The sequence below is a fragment of the Pavona decussata genome, unplaced genomic scaffold (assembly GCF_977016875.1).
Source record: "Pavona decussata unplaced genomic scaffold, jaPavDecu1.1 SCAFFOLD_53, whole genome shotgun sequence".
Classification (NCBI taxonomy): domain Eukaryota; kingdom Metazoa; phylum Cnidaria; class Anthozoa; order Scleractinia; family Agariciidae; genus Pavona; species Pavona decussata.
In genome coordinates this window covers 2,690,001-2,711,501 of record NW_028145475.1, presented here as the reverse complement: position 1 = coordinate 2,711,501, position 21,501 = coordinate 2,690,001, and the positions used below count along the sequence as shown (strand labels likewise).

Here is a 21,501-nt window from a genome sequence, read left to right as displayed (position 1 = left end):
CTTTTCTTCTAAACGAGCACGGTGACCCCCATTTTTTAATGCATCAATTTAAATGTGATACGGTTGACCACTATATATCGCGATTTAAAGAAAAGTTTAATACTCTACTTTGAGATATTTTTATTTGAATGCTTTAAAAAGCACGTATTTAGGTAGTGCACACGCAGCAAAATCTTTAATTTCTTTCATAATCGTAATTCCAGCTCAATGAAAATAGTTTGTCGTGTAAGATTAAAGTAAATTTGGTAGGTACTTTAAGTAGGGTTATTAAAGTGTATCATAATTATAATAAAATAGTAAAGTGTATTATAATAGTTAATTAATTGCCATATACAGCCATTAGCCGTGTATAGCCATGTATAGCCATGTATTGCCATGTATAGCCATGTATGGCCATATAATGCCATGTATAGCCGTGTATAGCCATGTATAGCCGTGTATTGCCATGTATAACCGTGTATAGGCATGTATAGCCGTGTATAGCCATGTATTGCCATGTGTTGCCATGTAGAGCTGTGTATAGCCATGTATAGCCATGTATAGCCATGTATAGCCATGTATGGCCATGTATAGCCATGTATTGCCATGTATAGCCATGTATAGCCATGTATGGCCATGTATGGCCATGTATGGCCATGTATTGCCATGTATAGACGTGTATAGCCATGTATAGCCATGTATTGCCATGTATAACCGTGTATAGGCATGTATAGCCGTGTAAGGCCATGTATTGCCATGTGTTGCCATGTATAGCCGTGTATCGCCATGTATAGCCATGTATAGCCATGTATGGCCATGTATAGCCATGTATTGCCATGTATGGCCATGTATTGCCATGTATAGCCATGTATAGCCATGTATGGCCATGTATTGCCATGTAATGCCATGTATAGCCGTGTATGGCCATGTATAGCCGTGTATAGCCGTGTATAGTCATGTATTGCCATGTACTGCCATGTATTGCCATATATTACCATGTATAACCGTGTAGAGGCATGTATAGCCGTGTATAGCCATGTATAGCTGTGTATAGGCATGTAGAGCCATATAGAGCCATATACCACCGTGTATAGCCGTATATAGCCATGTATAGCCGTGTATTGCCATGCATAGACGTGTATAGCCATGTATAGCCATGTATTGCCATGTATAGCCATGTATGGCCATGTAATGCCATGTATAGCCGTGTATAGCCATGTATAGCCGTGTATAGCCATGTATTGCCATGTGTTGCCATGTAGAGCTGTGTATAGCCATGTATAGCCATGTATAGCCATGTATAGCCATGTATGGCCATGTATAGCCATGTATTGCCATGTATAGCCATGTATGGCCATGTATGGCCATGTATTGCCATGTAATGCAATGTATAGCCGTGTATTGCCATGTATAGCCGTGTATAGTCATGTATTGCCATGTATAGCCATGTATTGCCATATATTACCATGTATAACCGTGTAGAGGCATGTATAGCCGTGTATAGCCATGTATAGCTGTGTATAGGCATGTATAGCCATGTATAGCCATATATCACCGTGTATAGTCGTATATAGCTATGTATAGCCGTGTTTGGCCATGTATTTCCATGTATAGCCATGTATAGCCGTGTATAGCCATGTATTGCCATGTGTTGCCGTGTGCACGTGTAGCCATGTATAACCGTGTATAGGCATGTATAGCCGTGTATAGCCATGTATTGCCATGTGATATGTGTTGCCATGTATAGCCATGTATAGCCGTGTATAGCCGTGTATAACCGTGTATTGCCATGTACTGCCATGTATTGCCATGTTTTACCATGTATAACCGTGTAGAGGCATGTATAGCCGTGGATAGCCATGTATAGCTGTGTATAGGCGTGTATAGCTGTGTAGAACCGTGTATTGCTATGTATAGCCATGTATAGCTGTGTATAGGCATGTATAGCCGTGTATAACCGTGTATAGGCATGTATAGCCGTGTATAGCCATATATAGCCGTGTATAGCCATGTATAGCCGTGTATAACCGTGTATTGCCGTGTATAGCCGTCTATAGTCATGTATTGCCATGTACTGCCATGTATTGCCGTGTATTACCAAGTATAACCGTGTATTGGCATGTATAGCCGTGTATAGCCATGTATAGCTGTGTATGGGCATGTATAGCCATGTATAGCCATATATCACCGTGTATAGCTGTATATAGCCATGTATAGCCGTGTATTGCCATGTATAGCCGTGTATAGCCATGTATTGCCATGTATAGCCATGTATAGCCGTGTATAGCCGTGTATAACCGTGTATTGCCATGTACTGCCATGTATTGCCATGTTTTACCATGTATAACCGTGTAGAGGCATGTATAGCCGTGGATAGCCATGTATAGCTGTGTATAGGCGTGTATAGCCGTGTATAACAGTGTATTGCTATGTATAGCCATGTATAGCTGTGAAAAGGCATGTATAGCCGTGTATAACCGTGTATAGGCGTGTATAGCCGTGTATAGCCATGTATTGCCGTGTATAACCGTGTATTGCCGTGTATAGCCGTCTATAGTCATGTATTGCCATGTACTGCCATGTATTGCCATGTATTACCAAGTATAACCGTGTATTGGCATGTATAGCCGTGTATAGCCATGTATAGCTGTGTATAGGCATGTATAGCCATGTATAGCCATATATTACCGTGTATAGCTGTATATAGCCATGTATAGCCGTGTATAGCCATGTATTGCCATGTGTTGCCGTGTGTGGCCATGTATAACCGTGTATAGGCATGTATAGCCGTGTATAGCCATGTATTGCCATGTATAGCCATGTATAGCCGTGTATAGCCGTGTATAACCATGTATAGCCGTGTATAACCGTGTATTGCCATGTACTGCCATGTATTGCCATGTATTACCATGTATAACCGTGTATAGGCATGTATAGCCGTGTATAGCCATGTATAGCTGTGTATAGGCGTGTATAGCCGTGTATAACAGTGTATTGCCATGTATAGTTATGTATAGCTGTGTATAGGCATAATATATATAGCCGTGAATGGCCGTGTGTAGCCACGTATAGTCATGTATATCCGTGTATAGCCATGTATAGCTATGTATATCCGTGTATAGCCATGTATAGCCGTATATAGCCATGTATTATTATGAATCGCCGTGTATGGCCATGTGTAGCCATGTATTGCCATGTGTGGCCACGTATAGCCGTGTATAGCCATGTATAGCCGTGTATAGCCGTGTATTGCCGTGTATAGCCATGTGTAGCCATGTATTGACATGTATTGCCATGTGTAGCCATGTATTACTATTTATTGCTATGTATAGCCATGTATATCCGTGTATACTAGCCATGTATAGCCACGTATAGGTCATGCATTATCATACATAGCCGTGTATAGCCGTGTATAGCCATGGATAGCCATGTATTTCTTTGTATGGCCATGCATAGTCATGTGTAGCCATGTATAGCTGTGTGTAGCCATGTATAGCTATAGATAGCCGTGTGTAGCAATGTATTGCCACGTTTGGCCGATCGGCCAGTAAGTATATTTGTGTTTGATAGGGTACTGCTTAGATTTTTAGTTAGTTTATTAAAATTAAATCTTTCAAGTTTTTCGTTAGAATCTAAAGCAAGGTAGTTTTCAGTTCTTTCTTTTTCTCTTTTTTCTGTGAATCGGGATAACCAGTGTTTCTTTCTACAGTTTAGGCGACGTACCAGACGAAAGCGGGTTATTGAAGATCTTACATACTGATGGAGCCAGTTCTGAGGCGCATTTGACCAGGACACGAATAGGCAGACCGTTTTCTTTTTTTGCATTACAGAATTAAAATTTACGCAGAAGTTCTCTTTAATTTTGTACGTCGATTGAAAGGAAAAAAAAAACGTTTTAAAGACGAAATGAAAGAACTATCCTGCGTGCAGACATCTCGATAACTTTTCGTACCCGAAAAGCCATTTCTAAAACTGCGATCCGCTTATTCTATAAAGCTAACCTTTTACTATGATTTCAAAATGGAAAAGGGGAAACTTGTTGCAAAATTTTATGCCTGGAAACGCCTTCGTTATTTGAGATACCTAGGAAATTATTGCACCCTAAATAGACCGGAAAGATTCGGTGGTTTCTAGAAATTTGCCCCTGGCCATTCGCAGTTGTGTGTTGGCCTATCCATGGGAGGGGTAGTTGCCGGAATATATTTTGCGCTTCAAATTTATTTCGGTTGACGTCTGGAAGGGAAAATGAAACAATAAAGAAGCCAAGATGTAATGAAATGAACGTCATTCTTTAATCAGTCATTATCTGAATGCCGAAGCCATTCTCACCAAAACATGCGAAAACGCAATATTGCAAAAGTGTCATCGCTCAAATTCGGTACGTGATTGGCTTAATAAATGAACGTCATATCCTCCAAATTTAGAAAGAAACGGAATTAACGCAAGTTTTCTGCGAATTTTTGAATTTTATGGGTGAAAATCCCCCCATAGTCATTGATCCTGCCTGAAATGAGTTGAGGTTTAATAGATGAAATTATATGAAGGTGAATAAAGATAGAGAAAGGTTAATGGAGTTGGGCGAAGTTGGATTATAAATGAAGATGGACAACAACAACAACAACAATAACTTTATTTTTACAAACTGAAAAAAAAAACCCTTTGTAGCCCGCAGTTAGCAGAGCTATTCTAGAAGATGCATGAATTCCCCAGGCGACACAGGAAGACGACTAGGCGGCAGATTCTAAGAACAACTTTGGGATGTTGAAAAAGATGACAAAGAGATCCCCAAATCAGCGCTCGACATTTTAATCTTCCTTACCATTCCAAAAAACACACGTAGACCTGCGGCCTGTCTTTACATCGCTTAGACGTGAGACACATCTGAACGTATAAATTATCATGTTTCACTACCCAACTGAGATATCGAAACAAACCCCTTTATATGTGTTAGTACATGGCTACACATGGCTCACGGCTATACACGGCTATACATGACAATACATGACTATACACGGCTATACATGGCTATACACAGTTATAAATGGCTATATATAGCAATACATGGTAATACATGGCTATACATGGCTCACGGCTATACACAGCTATACATGGCAGTACATGGCTATACACGACTATACATGGCTATACACGGTTATACATGGCTATGCATGGCCAAACATGGCAATACACGGCTATACGCGTCTATACACGGCTATACATGGCAATACATGGCTATACATGGCAATACACGGCTATACATGGCTACACACGACTACACATGGCATTACATGGCAATACATGACAATACATGGCTATACACGGCTATACACGTGTATACACGGCTACACATGGCAATACATGGCTATACATGGCAATACACGGCTATACATGGCTACACACGGCTATACATGGCATTATATGGCAATACATGACAATACATGGCTATACATGGCTACACATGACTATCCATGGCAATACATGGCTATACACGGCTATACATGGCCATACATGGCTATAAATAGTAATACATGGCTATAAATGGCAATACATGGCTAAAAATATCAATACACGGCTATAAAGTGCTATACACGGCTATACATGGCAAAACATGGCTATACACAGCTATACATGGCAATACATGGCTACACATGGCTATAAATGGCAATACATGGCTATAGACGGCTATTCATGGCTATACACGGCTATACATGGCTATACACGTCTATACATGGCTATACACGTCTATACATGGCTATATACGGATATACATTGCAATACATGGCTATACATGGGAATACATGGCAATAGATGGCAGTACATGGCTATACATGGCGATACACGGCTATACACGGCTATACACGTGTATACACGGTTACACATGGCAATACATGCATGGCTATACATGGCAATACACGGCTATACATGGCTACACAGGGCTATACATGGCATTATATGGCAATACATGACAATACATGGCTATACATGGCTACACATGACTATCCATGGCAATACATGGCTATACACGGCTATACATGGCCATACATGGCTATAAATAGCAATACATGGCTATAAATGGCAATACATGGCTAAAAATATCAATACATGGCTATACATGCCAATACATGGCTATACACAGCTATAGATGGCAATACATGGCTAGAGACGGCTATTCATGGCTATACAAGGCTATACATGGCTATACACGTCTATACATGGCTATACACGTCTATACATGGCTATATACGGATATACATTGCAATACATGGCTATACATGGGAATACATGGCAATAGATGGCAGTACATGGCTATACAAGGCGATACACGGCTATACATGGCTATACACGGCAATACACGGCTATGCACGGCTATACACGTGTATACATGGCTACACATGGCAATACATGGCTATACATGGTAATACACGGCTATACATGGCATTATATGGCAATACATGACAATACATGGCTATACATGGCTACACATGACTATCCATGGCAATACATGGCTATACACGGCTATACATGGCCATACATGGCAAAACATGGCTATACATGGCTATACATGCCAATACATGGCTATACACAGCTATAGATGGCAATACATGGCTATAGACGGCTATTCATGGCTATACACGGCTATACATGGCTATACACGTCTATACATGGCTATATACGGATTTACATTGCAATACATGGCTATACATGGGAATACATGGCAATAGATGGCAGTACATGGCTATACATGGCGATACACGGCTATACATGGCTATACACGGCAATACACGGCTATACACGGCCAGACATGGCTATACATGGCAATACACAGGCATACATGGCTATACATGGCTATAAATGGCTATACATGGCAATACACGGCTATACATGGCTATACATGGCAATACATGGCTATACATGGCAATACATGGCTATACATGGAAATACATGGCTTTACATGGAAATACATGGCTAAACACGGCTATACATGGCAATACATGGCTATACATGGCTATACACGGCAATACACGGCTATACACGGCTACACATGGCTATACACGGCTACACATGGCTATACACGGCTATACATGGCTATACATGGAAATACATGGCTAAACACGGGCATACATGGCTATACAATGCTATAAATGGCTATACATGGCAATACACGGCTATACATGGCTATACATGGCAATACATGGCTATACATGGAAATACATGGCTAAACACGGCTATACATGGCAATACATGGCTATACATGGCTATACACGGCTATACACGGCTACACATGGCTATACATGGCTATACATGGCAATACATGGCTATACATGGAAATACATGGCCAAACACGGGTATACGCGGCTATACATGGCTATACATGGCTATACATGGCAATACATGGCTATACATGGCAATACATGGCTATACATGGAAATACATGGTTAAACACGGCTATACATGGCAATACATGGCTATACATGGCCATACATAGCAATACACGGGTGTACACGGCTGTACATGGCTATACATGGCTATACATGGCAATACATGGCTAAACACGGCTATACATAGCAATGCATGGCAATACACGGCAATACACGGCTATACATGGCTATACATAGCTATACATGGCAATACATGGCTATACATGGCAATACATGGCTAAACATGGCTATACATGGCAATACATGGCTATATGTGGCTATAAATTGCAACACCTGGCTATATAAGGGTATCTATGGCAATGCATCATATAATTATGATACACTTTAATAACCCTACTTAAAGTACATACCGTAAATTTTGTTGAACTGCTTCGATATTTTAATGCAAGAAATTAATTTTTCTAGAAATGATAGTTTCCTATTTCTGATTACTAGCGTTCCCAATATAAACCTCGTGGGTCATCTATTTACTATAATAGCCATCCAGGTTGCACAAAAGCGAGCACGGTGACCCCCATTTTTTATTGCAATTTTGTCATGCTTATAACATAGTCATGAACTGGACCAAGTCTTAGACAATTTTGAATACTCCTTCTTTTTCAGCGGAATCACCTTAATTACAAAACACAAAAGTTGATATTAATAAACGAACTTTTATTAACTATTACTAGCATTTCAAAATATACGCATTTCGCCATGAGCCCGCTCTTTTAAAATCTTTTCAGCTAAATTCTGAAATACCGGTAACGAAAAGAGAAGAAAAAATTGAAAAAGAAAAGAAAAAGAAAACAATACACGTGAAAAACAAGTCCAAAATAGTCCGTCCTTGATAAAGATAGGACGTATACAAGGTGAGCTAATGAAAGCACCGGGGGAAGGGGGATTCCTATTTAAAAAGAAAAAAGGTTCATAATTTAGGGGTGTCAATTTTGGATTCCAGTATTGCTTTGGTGTTCAAAACCAAACGCTAATTCTTTTCGTCGCCAGGGTATCGTTTGCAGTGCACGCGAAAAAAATTAAACATGCTGTCATACTGTGCTGGTGGTCTAGACCCATCAGACATAATGTAACTTCTTATAGACAAATATCATTAGGAGACAAGTAAAGGCCTTTCAGTAAAATTTTCTGGCAAGCATCCCCGCTCCTTCACATGGGAGTCCCCCCCCCCCCCCCAGGGTCTGCTTATGCGTCTTCCGATCCAACAATAATGTAGTTACGAAGATGGTGAGGTTTATGAGAGAGGAAGTTAGCGTCACTTATTTGTGCAAAGACGCACAGAGCAAAATTGAAAAGCATACATATCCATAAAAAGAGATATCATGCTGGACTGACAATAGTGCACGCCAAACAACTAATCTCCAATGATTCTACACCTGTAAGTTAAATCCTAAAGTTTCACAGCTAACTATTGCTATTGACCATTATTAAAACCTGGATCATTGGGGAAGGTAATTCCAGAGTTTTGATTGGCTTGTCAGCCATGGGACATCAGCCATTAAAACTCACCGATCAACTGACGCAGCCCTCACTGCACGAATCACAATAGGTGGCTTCACACTAAAGACTCAAGTGCACTTGGAATGCCTATAACAGGTGGTACAAAATCGGACGACAGTTATCGGACTTGATATCTGTCACGCGATTTTTTCAACGAGAAGTAATATTTCTCAAAAGAAATCACTTCCGTGAAAGAGGTTTAGAAATACGATCTAAATTATCATGAAATCTGGTAAAATTTTGTTTGGAATTTCTCCAAGAATTATCAATGGTTTCAGAAGTTATACGGCCAAACACTTGAAAGATGCAAGGCTGATCGCAACGTTATTAAAATACTAGCTGTTCGATCAGCCTTGCATCTTTCAAGTTTACATCTCGAAGTGCGCCTCGTTTTTTCAACCATCTCTGTGCATCTGGAGATCAGATGAAACACTCTTCCCGTGTTTGATATACAAGGAAGTTTAAGCAGCTACTACGGCCTCGGAAACGAGAACGTCACAAAACAATAGTATTTAATGAGAAAAGCAAAGGCCCTGCACGTGCATGATAAATTTTGGTACATTTCTTCCGCGCAGTCCTTGACAAAACAACAACGTGAAATGACCAAATTCAAGGTTTTGTGGAGAACGTGAGCACATGACGGTAAATTCTTATTCTCCGTCTTAACTTGAACGCCGTTCCCTCCTGTTCTGTTCCTGAATAGTTCGATCACATTGTACACAAGTTCATTAGTTGAACGAGTTGGAATAATCGTGAAGTAAGGCAAGTAACCCAAACTTGCATTTTTAAGTGACGTTTTCGTTGGAGTTGCCGTCGTGGTTGCTTAAAGTCCCTATTACCTCAAAGATGACATACCCCTTTAGATCGGAAACTCATCATCATTTAGAAACTTATTTAATATTAATCCAGTAAAGGACAAGTTTCCAAACTCAAATTTATCCACCTTTTTACCCATCCAAGGCCATGGAAAATCAGACATTATCTACCTTTTAAGATAGATAATAACAGTTCACGTTAGACAAGAAACTCAGGATAGGTTTTTTTTTGTAGAAAGAAGGAAATTAGAAATTCACCAACTAATTCTGGGATAGAAATTGGTAATTATACAGAGGCCCGTTTCTCGAAAGCCCCAATACCTTACTGGACCCGGAAACTTCTTTACGTACACACTGTTTCTCACTAGTCAGATTCAGTATTTATTAACTCTGAAAATAACAGTTGAATCTTTACAATGTTATTCCACACATTTGCAAGTTTGAACTCTAAACTAATACAAATCAATAAAAAATGCATTTCAAAAAAATACTGAGCCCAGAAAGTCATGAAGACTTTCAAGAGTGCTAGTTACAGACCCCAGGCCCTATTCTCATCCACGTCTCCTTTACCTGCTGCATTTCACCATCTTCCATTAAAGCGTATTCCAGTTGCAGCATCAAGACAGTTTTGCCGTCCTTAAGTCACATCAGACAGTTACCTATCTGTATCCCTGCCTAGGACAAGTTTCTCATCTTCTAAATCGAGCCAATCTTAAAAAAGGAATTAGTTTTGACAAAAAATTTAATTGTGATCTACACGAAGTTTTACTTTTAGCGTGGGCGGGGCGTGGTTAAAATGATTAAAAGTGTACCAGTTAAATAATAAGGATGATCTAACAATCAAGATGCAAACACCCATTACAAAAATAGATTGACTGACTGACTGACTCTGAATGTTGAAGTATTATATAAATATATTGATCAAGGAAATGTTATAAAAAGTCGAGTAAATATTATTAAATGGATAAAAGATTTGAATTCCCATTTCATATATAAAATTATGCCACACACTTCTTTACTCCCTGTAACTTGAATAATTATAGGCAATAATATTATTATTATTATTATTATCATTATTATTATTATTATTATTATTATTATTATTATACATTCCCCATTTTGTAATAATTAATTTACAAAAAAATGTTCAGTAGCATGAAATCGATATATGCTTGATCAACAGAAGTGTCCAAGATATGGTGTCGGAGATTTCTTAATTAGTTCAGCCGGTACACATTGTACTTATTTCATGTCTGACTGTTCTTCCTCATCTGATGAAGCCTCTGCTTCATCTCTTGCAACAGATTCCTTCCGTGGTCGCACTTCAATACCTGCGAGTGCTTCACCCACTTTGTGACGGAAGATGTTCTTGACCCTCACCCAGGCTGGAAATGTGTCAGCCTAAAGACATCAAAAAGTAAAGAATATCACGTCAACAGGCCATTTTCGGGTTAAAAGTCTATCATTTAATCTTACTGAAAACTGTATGTTTGTCCAAATATTTTCTAATGAATTAATCAATTCAAAAAAGTACCGGTAACTTTGATATTAATGTTAACTTGGATATGCACATCTGACCTACCTCTGGGAGTTTCAGAAGGAAAGGCAGAAGCTTTCCAGCATATTTATCACTGCTGTCTCTGGGTAGAAGAGAGGGAAGATGATCAATTGCAACAACATCCAGCAGCTTGGCACTTGGGCTGTATGGTAAAAATGCATAATTAAAAACTGAAGAATCACATCAACACAACCTACATGGACCAGGACCTTACATGATCTTAAAAGGGATTTTTTTAAGATTCCACACTAGGACAGCACAACACTCCCAATACCAACTTATTGAATGTATCAGCTCATTTATAACACTACAGTGCAAGTCAGTACAAGATCTTAAACGTGCTTCATAAACCCTGGCACAAGGGCAAATATGAAATTGTTAAATGTTACAGGGCAGATTATTATTGGCCATCAGAAAAAGATTATCCCTACCCCAAATCCAGTCGATGTGTTGGGTTTACAAAAGTTGTGATAGTGTCATAAACTGGCAGTGGATTATCAGGACTTGTGCAATCACAGCTCACATCAGAAATAACGGTCAAATTCCTGCAATGGTAAAAGGTATGTAAGGAAAAGCCACTCCATGTATAAAACCAGTTTCAGCAAAATGAAGTAACAAGGAGAATTACTACTCCATCCCTCCCACTCCCCCAAGGGGACTGGTACTGCCCACCACAGGGTTACACCCAGTCAGTACTTTTCCATGTTTTTTCTAATGGTTCACTGATTTTCATTAATACACATGGGCATGAAGAGACAAAGTGGAACAAAGTTTCTTGCTAAAGAAACAACACAGCATTTATGTAGAAACCTCAAGGCTTGAAAGACACGAAGTCTAATGCAGTTACAATGTCACTCGATCATAGAAACCACCACTAAATTCCTGCAGCAATAACTATTAATGAAACAATTTCAATTGAAACATATGACAAGTGCAAAGCAGTATATCTAAATATTAATATTAGAAACCATTAAGTACCTGGTATTGTTGAGTAGCATTTCTCTTGTCAAGAATGGTGGAATTTTCTGTTGCAAAGAAAATTGTAAATATTAACTGATTGGAAAAGTGGTTGTTTTTGTTGTTGTTGTTTTTTTTACATTAACGTTACAGAGTTTTATTCTAAAATTAACTCTTCCTGAAAAAACATATTTTGTGCAAAACCTCACTACCCACCCCTCCCCTATTCACATTGACACCAGCCTTTTTCCACCAAACAAACCCTTCTCCACTAAATCACACTTAATTTAAAAAAAAAACACAGAAATTTCTGCTCAAAACAGCCAGCATGTCACTGTAATATCCAGTGTAAAGGTTACATGAACCTATTGGCCTTGATCAAGGCACTTCCCTTATCAAGTTTTCATGTGCCGCAGATGTGTTTTAATGTTGTTTTTTTTTTCATTTGAAAATATTTTTACCAATTCTGTTTTACAATTTCCAGCTTTGTCTGACAGGTTTGTTACTATGACCTGGAACAGTGGAAAGTGAAATCAAACTGGTGTGTCAAATTTTCATGAACCAATTAACAAATTCAAACACAGCTATGCCCTACAATGCAGTGCATGTAAGAGCATTACTTTTCCCTTTAGAAGAATTTTAATCCAATCCAGTTTTCCTAAACATTTTTGTGCTGATTTAGACATTAGGGTATCTGCATCATGACACATTAAGAGCGACTGCAGATTTGATAGCGCTACCTTATAAACATCAATGATATGGCAACACCATAATAGATTATTGAAGACCTAGGCTACAATTGCAACCAGAGGATTGGTCAAAGAATGTCATTAGTAATTTCAAGTTCTAATAACGGCTTCCATACCTTGGATAGAAAGATACAGTTGACAAAAATGTCATAACCCAATATTTCAGGGAAAGGGCCACCAGCCTGAGTGTCCTGCCTTCTCCACTTCACAATGTTCTCACTTCAAGCAATAGAAAACAATGTTCAATTAAGTAAAATACTGTAGATCAACCACAGCTGTTGCAGTAACAATAATAATTATTAGATAAGTTAAACAACAGAACTTCCATCTGTGATGCAGTAAATGTGATGAAGAGTTAATAACAATTATGTACAGTCAATACCTAACAATTTCTACAAAAACGTCAAAGGAAATTAGGAACAACTGTAAGATAATTTACAGTTACCCAGATAAAACATATAAAATATTTAAATTGAAATCTGATAAGTGTAGCTGGGCTATATATGTTCAATACACTTGTCAGTGAAACTCCATGGATGTAAAAAAAATTCAGCCATTGGTTTCACTCTGACCTTGGCAATCCAACCCTTTCCAGAATATAAGCTGCTCCTCTGCCACAACGCCCACCACTACCAATTATCAGCACCTTCGGCTGAACTTCAGCTACTCCTACAAAAACAGAGAAGTTGTACGTTTGAAACTTCTTAGCAAGACAAGGCTCATTAAAGTTTAGATAGCAAGCACTCATGAACCTTGCATGTAACCTGGGACATCATGACCGAGGTTAATGCTAAGATCATTGAGCACCAACTGCAGCCACAAAGGGTTTTTCCTGGAGTCACAGCACTCCACTGTAGAGATCAAACACAGTTGACTCACAGGTACACACTATTATTGCTTCAACATTGGAAACATACCCAAAGCATAAGCAACCAAGTTTACACCCTTTACTGAAAATTCAGCACACTTAATTAATAGCTAATTCAAATAAAAACCTTTCAAATAGCAATGCCATTTCAATGTCTTTAAAGGGCATGCAAATCTACCAATAAGATAAACCCAACAAAAGTTGAAATTTGATACATGACGTACAACAGACGTATCACACCTAAGGGCTGCATGCATGCAAAGACAATGATCTCTGTAAATAGCCATTGAGTGGTAATTAACCATGAAAATCTTCATAGCCAAAGCTTCTCCACTGACCGTCGAGTTTGTTCATAAATGATGCTTAACTGGCCAGGAGTACTTCACCCTTACCCTCTGTCAATAATTATCTTCATTGTTTTGTATAATGGACACAAACATACCTCTTTGTTTTGCAATTAACTGAAGCTGGCTTTTTAAATGATGCACCAAAACATCTTCAGACATATAGGGAGACACACTTGGGAACATTTCATTGGGCCTGATAAAAAAAAAAATTCCACAATTAGCAATTCATACATCGCACAACTTTACTGACATGCTGGATAGAGACAATTTAATCACCTATATGAAGTCAAAAAACGGTCTTTTTTTAGGTATGGCTTAATGAAAATCTGTCTTGGAATGAAGCCTCCTATTTTTGCTTAAGTTGCGATGATGATGATGATGATGATGATGATGATGATGATGATGATGATGATGATGATGATGATGATGATGATGATGACAGGATGGTTCTGACGTAGATCCAAAGTACACACACTGAGCTATATCGTGAACTGATAAGTGAAACAATGAAATCGAGAAAAGTGAGTAAATAGAAGGAACAATATACTTCAGTTGTTGATGGCACCAGACTGCCAGGCCGAGAGCAGCACCAGCAAGGCCTGCCATTGGTCCAAACTCTGCCACTTCTCGCACTCCTAGAGAAAGACAACAACAAAAATAAGAGTAAATTCACTAACTACCTGGTGTTGTCAATGTTATTATTACAATAAATTAATAATCATCATTGATATCATCATCACTTTATCTACCCTTGGTTTTGTGAGGCTGGTTAGACCTCTTAAGCAATAAATGCTAAATGCTCCTCGACATTGAATTGGAATTTGGAAATGTTGGCTTTTGAGGAGAGGGGAAAACCAGAATATCTGTAAAAGAAAACTCAAAGAAAGACAAGAGCCAATGTCAAATTCAACCCACATACAACGTGAAGCCCGGGAATCGAATACGGGCCACATTGGTGGGAGGCGAGTGCTCTCACCACTGTGCCATCCCTGCTCCCACCCAATTTATTAAAAGAAATATTTTGTGAGAGTTATGTTGATAACTTGGGTATTGTTAATCTTTCAAGAAGTGATTACTGATTGACTGACAGTAAACCTTCTATACTCCCAACTCTTGTCCTCTGAGTGAGTCTCTCTACCCCTTGTGGGACACCTTGAAATGTGGGATGGAAAACTTCCTCCAAGAGCTCAAATTCTAACCTTGTTTTAAAAAAAAGCTAACCTCATTCAGCTGACGGCAATTAATAAAGAACCGACTGGAGCTGAATCACTAAGAGTAAATTTTTATTTCGTATAAATTTTATCAGCCTTAGGCCTTACATCCCCCTACCCCAAAACCCTTCTTCTTGTCAAGCAGAGCTGTCGCAGTCTAAAGCTTTTGAAGTGAGTGGGGAAGTGAAAAAAGTATAGCCAGGGAAAAACAGGAAAAAAAAGTCTGAACTACTCATTTTCAGACTATTGTCAGTAAAACAGACCCAATTTCAGCCCAAACAGATCACAACTTTTTTTCTACATGTATTTCAGACCAAAGACAGCTAATAAACCACATCCTCCAGGAGCAGCACATAACCATGTCATCTTACCATGATCATCCACAATAAATTCAACATCCAGCAGTTCTCCACCGCCACCATGGAACCTCTCGAGCAATTTACTCCACCCATCTTGCCCCTGAGATACAAGCAAAATCATTTCTTCTGTTAATTGAGGATAAGAACGTATCAATTGACAGACTCAGATTACCTACTTTGTCAATAAATAATTAAGCAATGAAAAGAAGTTAGGTTTGAGTTAGTCAGACTGAAAGTTGAATTGACAAGAGTTAGATTTATACACTTCACTAGACCCTTTCAATTTACATCTACAGTCAACTCTCGAAATGCAGACACCTCGCTATTACGGATACCCGTTAATACAGACAGCAGCTAAGTCTACAGCAAAAATAGATTACAGACATTTGGCTGAAATAAATTCCTGCTATTATGGACTCTCGTTATTAAGGACACTAATTCACAGTCCCGAGGCCGGGTGTCCGCAATAAAGGGAGTTGACTATATGAGGAAAAACTTTTTCTATCAAAGGACTAATTAACTAATTAATATAAAATTACACTTTTTTAGAACTCCCTGATCAGTAATAAAATTTCTCATTGTTATTCCTCTCAGCTATAAAGTGTATAAAATTAACAAGAAGTTAATTTCTGTCAAATCTGTAAACTTCCAAGGTGCTTGTGCAAAACCCATGCGTAACATAATTATTTTAAAGTTCCAGTACACCCCAGTAATATTGTTTGTCTGTTCTTAAGTGGAAGCTAAGGTGTGAATGAAAGTGATTTTGCCAAAAATTTTGCTTCCATCAATACAAGCATAGTCATCGCTACAATTATTGAACGAAACAAATGTAACCATGCAGGAAAATGAGGATGATTTCAGTAGATGACACTGTGCTAGTCAGAAGGAAAACAGTTAAATAAATATTAAGGAATTATTTCAAAGAAATTGATTCCAAAATTGTTGAAATGAGAGGGAATCATCAATTATAGCTCTTTAACCAAAATATCAACCTTCAAATTCTCCTCACTGGTCTAATATTGTTAAATTTCTTATTTTCTTGATTTAAAAAAAAAAGGCTGCAAATGATTCATCTTTCTATATCACTAAGCAAGTAAAACACATATTAAATTTAATCATTAGAATGTTACTTTTCAGGGGTCCAGTCTAACCTCTGTCCCCTATCAGCTGATCGAGTGTTAAACAGCACTTTCTTGGAAAGAAAACATCAATGGTTAGCGACAAGGAAAACGGTAAAAAGGGGCATGATTGTGACATTTTAAGTGACTCTGTGACAAATGGGACATAAATTAAACTAAATGCAACTATTTAATGAAATAGCCAAAAAGGTCAAAATGGGAAATATTAAAACTGAATGAATTGAGTTTGACTTAAGTTTACCTCTTCCATAATTTTGTACTGTACATCTGAAATCTCATCCACAATTGAAAATAATTCGCAGGTTAATTAGTATTGTTGCAATTATTGACCATTTAATTAGTAGAGGAGTGACACCTGTTGGAAGCCAAGGTTACATCGATGTACCATTTTGCTCACCTTATAAGCATGCCCAAAGTAAATATGACGATGTTTGAGAGGTAGATCCTCATCTGGTAGTTCTTTAATTCCCACAACATAAGCATCGTTAGGGGCATCTGGCCAGCTCGCTTCATCTACAATTTTACAGCCAACCCTAACAAAGAATGAAAAGATCTTAAAGATATGAGAACAAGAAAATCACAAGACCATGCATGCACAAAATGAATGGGGCAAAATGAAATAAGGCAAAGTTAACTGAGCCACAGTGCGGTCAGAAGGTACATCATTGGCAGGATGACCTTTACCAACATTGACACATTGTTTTGGTATCATTATTGTTGTGTCAACTGATAAAGAGTGGTAGTATTGACCTGTCGAAGTACCAGTGGTAGAAAGCCACTAGTTAATCGGGTTTCACCAGCATGAAGCAAACTAGGAGTATTACTAGTCCTTTTGGATGGGATACTAGTCCAATACACCGGGTTACTCCAAGCAATATGTTGCCAGTACCCTTTAAACACCGCGGTGAAGAGAGACAATATGGAAAGAATAAGTTTCTTGACTATTGAATCAAACCAATATGAAAATGCTGACTAACCAGAGAGTCTCGAACCAGTGACCTTCAGGTCTATAAACCAAGTTTGATTGAAAAGAGGATGGGGAGGAGGGCAGCTTTGTAAAAGCTTCTACCTTCTAGACCCACCTTTCATAATCTATTTCTCGATAAACTCTGTCCTTTGACTTTTCCACAAAAACCTCATGACCTAACAAATAAAGGGAAAATAACTGCCATTAAGTCACTAGCCACATTAATTTATTTTCCCAGACTGTGTTTTAAGAAGAAGGACAACACTTTGATTTTAAAATAAGATGTGTTTCGATCACACTATGATCATCATCAGTTTCAAGTAAAGTTACAGCAGATTTAAATTTAAAAGTTTAAGAAAAATGACAACAGTTATGATTTTTGCAAACAATATGTTTTGACATGTTTTGAAGTTTATCTTAAACTTTTAACCTGCCTACTGAAATCCAGATTTGAATTTATAATAAAGGCGTGTAGTAATAAAATAATTACTAGTATTTAGGAAGTGAAAAGATAGTGCTATATTTAGCACTTTTGTCATCCCTGTCCTTTGGTAAAAAGCAGAATGCACAAAGGATGATTCAGCAATGCGTGATTGGAGTGATCACACCCGTGATCAGGGTGTGATCACTCCACTGACCATGATTCTCTACAGTGATGGCGTGATCACGTATGGGTAGGGTAAAATTGAAAATCAAAAGCATTACCATCTCATTCAAATAGTCCAAAATATCTGTTAACACTAATGGAGTGAAAAAAAAAATCATATTCCAGTAAATTAAAGATGTGGTTTAATAACAGCCCAATGACTTACCGCACTAAACTCGGGACAAATTTGAATCTTTCTTTCACAGCGCGTGTCGTTCCGGTCTTTCGTTATTGTAACTCTCTGGTTTCGTGGTTCGTTTTTGTTTTTGTGTGTCAAAAGCTTAATCTGCAATATATACGTGTTTTTTTTTTCTGCGTTCATCAGTCCTGTGCAACATTTTATAGCAGCTTGTTAAACGACTAACAATGAATATTATTTGGACGATCAAATTCAATCCTGTTATTATTGTTGTAGCATATGTTGCCTTCTTTGTGCTCGATTCATTTCACTTACTCGATCCAAGGCAAAAAATCAAGGCTGCTTTTTTGCATGTTCGCGACAAAGCACTGATATACACTGAAAAATATTTTCAAGGTATGATTCTAACTTTAGTTTCGAGAAATATAGCGCCTTTTCTCCGAGTTGCATGACATGTGCATGTCGCAATTTTATCTACAAGGTCTCTTGAGACATCTGCGGGTTTAATCTTATTGGCCAAATGTCATGAACCTGTTTCAAATTACCTTTACCTGATCGTGTTACAAAAATTGTCCTGAAAATAAACTTGACCGTTGGTAGTTTGACTTAGAAGAGCGGGAACGTTTTCAATGCAAAGAATCTTCCTTTATTAGTCTGGGAAACAGTTTAATGTTTTGGGTTTCTGAAGCGAAGATCTGCACCCGGCCATTTCGTAAACAACAGACTGTTCCTTCGCATTGTCTCCGACTGCGCAGCCACTTGGATGTTTGAAGTTCCCCGTGATAAATTTACTCTGATCGAGAACACTCAGAGGACTTCTTTGGTCTGCTGTAAAACGAAATGACTCTTGCGAGTTGTATTTTAGTCCACGTTTCCACAAGGAAAAGAATATCGAAGAACGTTCCAATTACTGAGGTGAGCAACATGACGATCGCTTAAAGTACAATAACGACGAATTTTTATGTCGAAAGTGATTCCCGGTTAGCATCCTTCTGAACCGTAAGAAAACATTAGTTCACGTTTACCTTTGTGGTTCTCAACTTGTCAAAATGTATACTATTTTAGCTTTTTAATTCCACTGCGCAACAGACTGCGCCGTTCTTTAATGGAAGTTCTTCCCCGCCTCAAATAGCCCCTGAAAGGCTATTACTTTGGGGCAGTATTTTATATACACATATATACTATATATGTAGCTCATCTTTGACAGTAATAAAATTTGTTGTTGTTATTACATCATTGTACAATTTTTTTAACTTCCTGTATTTTGTGCTTTTTATGTTCTTGTGTACTTCACACATAAAGTTAATACTGTGATCATAAGGGTGACTGTGATCACAACCGTGATCACACTTGTTGTGATCACAGTGCCAACATTATGTGTGATCAGAACCTGTGATCTAACCTGTGATGAAACTTGTCTTATTTTAAAATCAAGTGTGTTGTCCTTTTTCTTAACAGAAGAATGAACTGACAAGTCTTCAGAACAGCCTCACGTTTTCATTTAATACTGGTGCGCTTGATCGGTAGACAATACGAAATTATGGCTAGATTGCAGAATACCAATCCCACCAAATATCTAACTTAAAAAACTGCAAAACCTGCTACCGCAGTCCCGCAGTCATCTAATTTGTGCCCACTACGGGACTGCGGACCGCAATAGCACTCCAGTTTAATACATTCCTTGTTCTTTAATCTATCCACTACGGGACTGCGGACTGCGGTAGCACTCCAGCTTAATACATTCCTCATTCTTTAATCCATCCACTAAGGGACTGCGGACCGCGGCAGCACTCCAGGGGTTTAATACTTAAATCAATTGCTTATTCATCTGTTGAGCGCGGTAGCACGGACCACGTGTTTCAGAGTAATGCACCTTGCGAGTGGACGGGTATTCTGCAATTGCTCCGAAATTATTCATGCATGTAAGCGTATGAAGATCATTAAGGATGTTTGTGTAAAAGAGAAATTAATTTTGTGTGGAACAAAAATGCAGTTTGAGCGAAATCAATAGCGTAACCATATGCGTTATGCTTTTTCTGGGACTTTTTTTATCAAACATCTCCGAGTTCTAAAATGGAGTCCCCTCTCGCTAAGCGGATCATTTTCAAAATATTGCTGATTACTTTCAAATCTCTAAATGACAAGGTTCTCCCAAACATATTACTGAACTCCTCGCCTGCTACCATCCTCCACGGCGTCTGCGTTTAGCTGGAAAATATTTGCTGCAGAAGCCGACATTTGAACTTATAGTGTATTGTTATCATTATAATAACCTTTTATAATCTAAAACCATTTGTCCGATGACAACTACAACAGCAAGAACACCATACCACAACAACAACACCAACACAAAGCCTTGTTTGTTACGAATCAAAATATCTTACCTGCAGCAAGCAAATGTTCGCACGTGCTTGGTGTTAGCGGTGTACGTTGCTCGTTGGGTTTCGATTCTGCGCGAAGCCAAAACTTCATCGGTACGCCAGAACAATGAGCCATAAGGCAAAGAAAACTAAAGTAATTTATACTTCGTAGTCCTTACACCTCAGTGTGGATCGGAACTAATGTCACAGACCACCTCCCTCAAGGTCCTCGATCAAGTTTGCCTCCCAACGCGGTCGTTCAAAGGGGAGTCGGTGATTGACCGTTTGACCCGAATGACCTGTGATCCAACACCGAAGGGGAGAGGCCGAGGGTAGACTGGGTCTTTTTGCCGGGATCCGAGGGGCAGATACAGTAATTGAGCCAGCCAAACAGGCAAGTTTACAAGAACGCACTTATCCGTTTTGATTTGAGGTTGGAATGAAAGCGGATTTTTGAAAAATAAAAAAAAA

The 21,501-nt window shown here is 38.6% G+C and overlaps 1 protein-coding gene across 1 annotated transcript; it reads right to left on the bottom strand.

Annotated features, from left to right (window-relative positions):
• Nucleotides 1–10,011: 10,011 nt before the first annotated feature.
• Nucleotides 10,012–21,333, bottom strand: LOC146480476 (uncharacterized). Its single transcript, XM_085109655.1, has 12 exons — nucleotides 21,055–21,333; nucleotides 18,001–18,061; nucleotides 17,316–17,451; nucleotides 15,792–15,879; nucleotides 14,757–14,844; nucleotides 14,305–14,402; nucleotides 13,567–13,663; nucleotides 13,111–13,213; nucleotides 12,267–12,313; nucleotides 11,720–11,833; nucleotides 11,313–11,430; nucleotides 10,012–11,131 (listed from the first exon to the last, which is right to left on the bottom strand). The coding sequence occupies exons 1-12, from the start codon at nucleotides 21,164–21,166 to the stop codon at nucleotides 10,973–10,975; spliced, it is 1,221 nt and encodes a 406-aa protein (XP_084965781.1). The 5' UTR covers nucleotides 21,167–21,333; the 3' UTR covers nucleotides 10,012–10,972.
• Nucleotides 21,334–21,501: the final 168 nt, after the last annotated feature.

Excerpts from the sequence above, each read along its gene's own strand:
- LOC146480476 (XM_085109655.1), bottom strand. The coding sequence starts at position 21,166 with ATGGCTCATTGTTCTGGCGTACCGATGAAGTTTTGGCTTCGCGCAGAA. Across the intron at positions 14,403-14,756 it reads TGGTGCCATCAACAACTGAA|GCCCAATGAAATGTTCCCAA; the intron begins GTATATTGTTCC and ends TTTTTTTATCAG. Across the intron at positions 12,314-13,110 it reads ACTGTATCTTTCTATCCAAG|AAAATTCCACCATTCTTGAC; the intron begins GTATGGAAGCCG and ends TCTTTGCAACAG.